This window comes from Erigeron canadensis, chromosome 7, assembly GCF_010389155.1.
Source record: "Erigeron canadensis isolate Cc75 chromosome 7, C_canadensis_v1, whole genome shotgun sequence".
NCBI classification, from domain to species: Eukaryota; Viridiplantae; Streptophyta; class Magnoliopsida; order Asterales; family Asteraceae; genus Erigeron; species Erigeron canadensis.
In genome coordinates this window covers 34,349,039-34,355,971 of record NC_057767.1, presented here as the reverse complement: position 1 = coordinate 34,355,971, position 6,933 = coordinate 34,349,039, and the positions used below count along the sequence as shown (strand labels likewise).

The window sequence follows — 6,933 nt, the reverse complement described above, 5'->3', positions numbered from 1 at the left end:
TTTTTCTTCTGACCTCCTTCTGCTTCTTCTTTGCAATAAAACAAACCCCTCTCTCTCTCTCTCTCACCATTCCTCCACTTTCTCTCTCTAGAAAAACTCAAAATTTTCATACATAATAATTAAATAAAACTAAATATCAACAAAAATTAATTCATGATGTTTTTCTTTCTTTTGTGTGTTTGAAACTTTGAGTCAACAAAAAAAGAACTTCAATTTCACACCTCAAAAATTAAGATTAAAAGAATCTTGATTTTTAGGGCTCCAGAAAAGGTCTGATTTTTACTTCATTTATGTTTTGTTTTATGCAATTAAGTTGTTTTTAATCTTTTTTATTTATATATAATATATATCTTTAGTATTTTTTTTTATATATAGTTATCATTTTTGCTTAAATTTGCCCTAATTTAATTTCTGCATATTTTTTTATTAAAGAATATAAATATTGGTGATGACCCTTCTGTTATTATGAGGAAATTTCAGCTGGGTATGTATCTTTTTTTGTATTTGATGACATAAAAATATATATTTTTTGATATTAGTTTTTTTTTTTTTTTGGTTGAAATTTTGGATTTTGGGGATTAATGGAGGAAGTGGAATTAGCTAATAAAGCTGCAGTTGAAAGTTGTCATAGAATTTTAAATTTATTAGCTCAGCCTAAAGATCATGTACAAGCAAAAAACTTAACTATACAAACAGGGGAAGCTGTTATTAGATTCAAGAGAGTTGTATCTCTACTTAATAATGGTTTAGGTCATTGTAGAGTAAGGAAATCTGAAAAAGTTCAAAACTTGATTCCTCAAAACATACTGTTAGACAACCCCACTAAGAAAGTAGTTCCAAATTACCCGAATCAAGAAACCTGTTCAAATGGTGTTAAAAACAGTCTTATGCTAGGTAACCATAAGCCGGTAGTTGATATGTGCTCGATACAAATTGGGAGTTCCCAGCAAACCCCTAACCCGAATAGTAACTATCAGTTTTTGCAACAACATCACCAGCAACATACACAGTTACAGCTTAAACAGCAGGCTGAGATGATGTATCGGCGTAGTAATAGTGGGATAAATTTGAATTTTGATAATGCTGGTTGTACGCCTACTATATCGGCGAATAGGTCTTTTATGTCTTCGTTGAGTATGGAAGGGAGTGTGACTACTTTAGATGGGAGTTCTTTTCAGTTGATTGGATCAACGAGGTCAACTGATCAAGGTTCGCAGCAACATAAATCGAGGTGTTCTGGTAGGGGAGAGGATGGCAGTGTGAAATGTGGTAGCTCTGGTAGATGTCACTGCTCCAAGAAGAGGTAGTTATCTTGTCATTTTATCTCATTTCATGTTATCTTGCTGTTTGGTTATGTGTTTTGACTTGATTTCCCATCATTAGTTTATACTTTTTAGTATTTCGATAAGCAAATTCTTCATATTACTCTATGATTTGCAGGCTTAAATGATCAGTTCTATATAATGAGTTTGATATGAGTTGCATCAAAACTAATCATCATAGGGAAGGGAGTAAGGGACCAAAAGTAGACTTAGATAGCCCAACTTGGAGTCGCTTTTCACTATCATTTCTATTATTTCTTTAAATAATCAAAACTAGTTAAGCACTCAATAACATCAGAATTGATCATTTCAACTTATGTGAAAACACATCCGAACATGGTCCTTTTGAACCATATTTTATTGAAGCACTATGTGATTTCAGTAGTTAGTATAACCTAATCACTCACAAGAAGTGGTTAGCACCTTTACCTTTATAGACTTGATGTATTTTAATACTTTATCATCCAACGCTGTTCGTTTGGACGTGGTGATATCATTTTGATGTTAGAATAATCAGGTTCGTTTTTGGATGAATGCACTCTGCTTGTACATAATCGCATCGATACTGACTGCAGCAAAAAGTGATTACTAATAAGATATATATTATTGATCTTTAATTGGCCTGATCGGATAACCTTTGCTTTAGACTTTCCCTCTTTTTATCAATGATTTCTCCAGATAATCAGAATTTATCAAACATTCACTGCCACTAAAAGTGATTATTACAATTTTAAGCCAGGAAATTCATCCAATTCCCTATCTGTTGCTACACACTTTATTAAAACTGATTTTCTGATGTTGATTAGTTAGTATCACACAATTGCTTAGAGAGTTAGAGGCATTCTTTCAATCACTTCATAGTCTGAATTGTTTTTTATTTATTTTGTTCACCAGGAAGCACCGGGTTAAGAGGTCAATCAAAGTACCGGCTGTCAGTAATAAGCTTGCTGATATCCCCCCTGATGAATATTCTTGGAGGAAGTATGGCCAGAAGCCTATCAAGGGCTCGCCTCATCCCAGGTACCTTATAAAGACTGAACAACTGTGATTGATGGTTTGACCAAAATATTATATTTACTCGCTAAAAATTGTTATGTTGTTAACTTGGATTTGGCGGTGAACAATAAAATAATTAAATGAGATGTAGAATATGATCTCTTACTATTATCTATATAATCAAACGAATAAGAAAAAGTTATTTACAATGACTGATCTTCTCAAAGAGCATGTTTCTTTTCAGACCATACAACATTTATTGATTATTGACTGCATATTCGTTTTAGCGATTTATCAGTTTTCTGTGTAGGCCTCTTTCATTTGGTACGAGCAGAAATGAAATTTTGATTTGTGGGTCTTAACAACTCGTTGAAGATATGATCCTCAAAGCTTAATGTGAAGAATTAACAAAAATAGTATTTATGAATCTATCATGAATCTTTACAAATTTTAGTTCTTGAAAAAAATTAAGAATGTTGAAAGTCCCTGCATGAAAATTCGTCCTGTGATTCATTGTTTAAGGGTAATAAACTAGAAAAGAAATTTCCTTTTAACAGCATACGAAAATAATTGTAGGCAAACCGAGAGAAAGTTAAAGCAAATACACAATAAGAAACAAGCTTGAAGCAAGCAATGTGTGTCATGATGATTTTATATAATGTGCATATATGAACACCTCACTCGTCTCACCGATCCTAAACTATTAGAAACCCTGAGTATTTGTTTGCACGTTTCATGCACCTGTGTCCCATCACTAGGATATTTACAAGATAGTGATAACTAGAGTTGGAAAAATGGGTGGATGAGTGGATCAGATGGGTTTCGGCCTTGCAGCACTAAGTCAAAATGGGTCTATTGGTAAAGTATGGGTTGATCTGAAAATCTTTCTGTAGAGAAACTTAAAATTTCATTTCTCAAAAAAGTCATTTCATCAACACTATAATTGTATTAATAAAATGATTTAGGAGGCGTGTATTAATAATGTACCCTAGGCAACTTCTGAACTGTTTGGACTGTTCTCTTTCGAACTAAAGTTTATAATTTACCCATTTGACCCGTTGATGATCAACATAACCCCAATTGGCTGATTTGTAAATTTTCTGAAGTTGGTCGGAATTGCAACCTTTAGGGTGTATTTACATGTATCCAACCTTAATGTGTTTAATTGATCCAACTAAAGAATATTCCTTTGGTTGTTTGTAAACAGGGGTTACTATAAATGCAGCAGTATGAGAGGTTGCCCAGCAAGGAAGCATGTGGAGCGATGCTTGGATGATTCAGCAATGCTTATTGTCACCTATGAAGGTGAGCACAACCATACAAGGGTACCATCTCAATCAGCAAACACGTGAAAAGAATCCCGAAAGCCTGGCCCTGTGTTGTTTGTTGTCTATTTTAAATATTTTCTTGATCGCATTGGGTTGCTTCCCCGTACATGTTTTTAGTGCGATTTTGGAGAAATATATTGAGGGTTGGATCAAATTTTCCTATGGAATGATTGGTTTTTGGTTCTTTTGTATGAACTTAGAGTAGACATCTGGTGTTCCTTTGTTGTTGTGGTACATTGCATCTTTGATTGGCTTAAATGATCCCCTTTTGCTGGGCTGAGCCTGTCAAATTCTCCACTCTTTTGCGGTTTAGAGAATTAGCAGTGGTTTTGCTACTGGTCAAGTGATTGTTTTTGAATGATTGTGGTTTGGTTCCTGTTACTGATAGTTTCGGATAAGATGCAACTGAACCCAAACATTGATGCTGTGACTCCCATTTCGAGTCAAGAGATAGATAAATAGACATATCCCATTTGATTTCAGCTTTCTCCGGACCTCGGATTTTTGGAAGCTGAATGCATTTCTTCGTGGGGTTCATCTATGGATCTATTTTCTTGTTTATGAAATGCATGATGGATCCATTCATATCCATTTTTTATTTATATTATAAATATATGAGTAATGATTAGTCTACCATACTTTTTGATTAATCTGCCCCAATGTACAATTTTTACAGTCACGGCATCAATGTTTGTGGCATATGTATAGTGTATAAGTCAGTAATTTGTGGTATATGTATAGTGTGATAGGAAATCACTTTCCTATATGTATACTTGGGTATGTACAGGCCTACAGGGTATCGCTCGTAATATGGATGGGTATTGTAAATTACATCAAAACAGGTAGTTTTTGTACATGCTAAAACAGCCAAAACAAGTAGTTTTGTGTAGATGCTACAAAAGAGTGAACCTAGAACCAAATTTTTCATGTAACATCAACACAAGTACACAACACATGATTAGTGAAATCCAGATAGACTACTTCCCAACCCTTTATTCCTCAATAATGTATTGGGGTTATTAGTTTTTTGATTTCCTGAAATCAAGTTAAAACCCCTTGAAAGTATATATCAATATATAAGACGTATATTTATACACAGTACAAACACCACTAAATACCTAGCAATTCCATCATCACATGACGTAAAATTCCCGTCTGGACAACCCAATTGCTTTCCAAGTTGAATTTTATGGCATCATGAGCACATCTCTATTATAGAAGGAGAATTTAAAATATATGAATCCAAACAAACTGGACCAAAGCCAACAACAATAAGCAGATTGTACAAGAATAGAACTAAGAGCTCTGGCTAGGTTAACTTTAAAGAACGGATCGAACCTATAGTACTTGAGATATAATATAATCATTTAAAAGACGAGGTGTCAACAGAAGAGGTTCTAGCTTTATTTTTATTTATTTTATTTGAGTAAAATCTCATATGACAAAAAAAATTGGTACAATACAAGACAGTGTAAAGCTGTCTAAAAACTTGTAAAACTCTAGCTGAAACTGATACAAAAGACTACTCGGCATCTGACAACAAACTCCACATCCTACTCAGCCACTGAAACTGGCTATTGTTTTTCGCAATTGCTTCAAATCATTAAAATATGAAAATGAAATGACCAAATTGCTTACCAATAATCTCCACATGAACATTGACCATCTTTAAAATTCTGAAATCTACTAGTATCTCGTAAAACAATCTCCCGGTTCTTGACTGCAGATATATACTTGATTGCTTCATGGCAATCATTACACACCCGTAAGTTTTTCATAACCCTGATAACACAATCTGGCGTGTTCATAAGAACAAATGCAATAGCCAACTTCTCACTATGATGGACCAAATCGTCTTCCTTTTCCTCAAGATCTGTATCATGGATATTTGATCCATAATCAGGCTTATAACCCAACAATTTCATCTCTGCGATCAACTTCTTCAAATAAAGATCGATTTTATTTGAGTCTGGATGTGATTTATCGCTCATAGAGAACTGATGAACCTGGTTCTTCATCTCAATCAGCTTATACCGGGCACCTTTTTTACTCTCATGTCCCGCATTGTTTAGGATAGGCTTGTATGTTAGACATATTTTGCCATTGTTTAGCATACGCTTGTATGTTAGAAAGTAGAATATATGATGCTGAGTCATGAGGATCCACCCGTAAGACTTCTTCAGCAATTCTAATTGCCATGTCAGCATTTTTATATTTTCTGCAAGCAGATAATAGCGTCTTCCATATGATAGAATCTGCCTTCACATTTACAGGCATAGATCTAATAACAGCTTCTGCTTCCTCCAAATTGCCCGAACGCCCAAGAAGGTCAACCAAACAAGTGTAATGTTCAAGTTGAGGCTCCAATCCATAATTATCTGTCATTAAATCAAAAATTTGAATCATGATCTTTCAATCCACAATGACTACAAGCATAAAGTAAACTCAAGAAAGTAACATCATCCACTTCCAATTTTTCTTTCTCCATTTCATCAAATAAATGTATGGCTTCTTTTCCCATTCCATGAAATCCATAAGCTGCAATCATTGAACTCCAGAGGACAACATCAAGAACTTTAGTCTCAAAAAATCCTTTCACAGAATCTTTTAAACATCCACATCTTGAATACATGCTAACCAATGAACTAAGCACAGAAACTGATGAAGTGGCCCCGGATTTTATTGCTTCCGCATGAATCTGTTGCCCTTGTCCAACTGTTGTTAACTGAGCACAGTTACAAACGTGATTTTATCTAAATCCAGCCATTCTCATTAGATAATATTGATTTAAAGATTCCTCAAAGCATCCACTTTGGGCTTTACCTGCGATCAGTGTATTATAAACAGATACGCTATGAACTGGCATGGATTTGAACACCTTCTCTCCTTCTGTTAAACTTCCGGACTTGATATACATGTGAGCAAGTTAACTCCCAACAATTTTATTGATTTGAACTCCAAATTTAACCGCATAGGTATGAACCTGCTGGCCTGCAGTTAAACACCTTAAACCTGCACAACCTCCAAAAACACTACCAGATATTGTAAAACAGGCGTAAACAAAACCCAAAAATTCCCAATTGCCCAACTAGGAGAACAATGATTCTATAAGTGAATATAATGGGTCAAAATGGGTTGGATCGACTCCAAAATACTTTTTACGGATAGTAAGAGTTTCATAAACAATTATAAGTTAAAATGATCGGTTCAATGCACTTAACATATACTTTTTAGTTCAGTAAACCATATGACCCGCTAACACAAACGGGCCATTCATGAGTAAACGG

At 34.5% G+C, this 6,933-nt stretch overlaps 1 protein-coding gene and 1 pseudogene across 1 annotated transcript; one reads left to right on the top strand and one right to left on the bottom strand.

Annotated features, from left to right (window-relative positions):
- Nucleotides 1-471: 471 nt before the first annotated feature.
- LOC122606890 (probable WRKY transcription factor 21) lies at nucleotides 472-3,989 on the top strand. The gene is made up of 3 exons (XM_043779775.1): nucleotides 472-1,303; nucleotides 2,217-2,342; nucleotides 3,526-3,989. The coding sequence occupies exons 1-3, from the start codon at nucleotides 582-584 to the stop codon at nucleotides 3,668-3,670; spliced, it is 993 nt and encodes a 330-aa protein (XP_043635710.1). The 5' UTR covers nucleotides 472-581; the 3' UTR covers nucleotides 3,671-3,989.
- Nucleotides 3,990-5,028: 1,039 nt separating this feature from the next.
- On the bottom strand, nucleotides 5,029-6,933 carry LOC122607826 (annotated as a pseudogene).

Coding starts and splice junctions, on each gene's coding strand:
- LOC122606890 (XM_043779775.1), top strand. CDS start 582: ATGGAGGAAGTGGAATTAGCTAATAAAGCTGCAGTTGAAAGTTGTCAT. Junction 1,304..2,216: donor TGTCACTGCTCCAAGAAGAG/GTAGTTATCTTG, acceptor TTTGTTCACCAG/GAAGCACCGGGTTAAGAGGT. Junction 2,343..3,525: donor AAGGGCTCGCCTCATCCCAG/GTACCTTATAAA, acceptor GTTTGTAAACAG/GGGTTACTATAAATGCAGCA.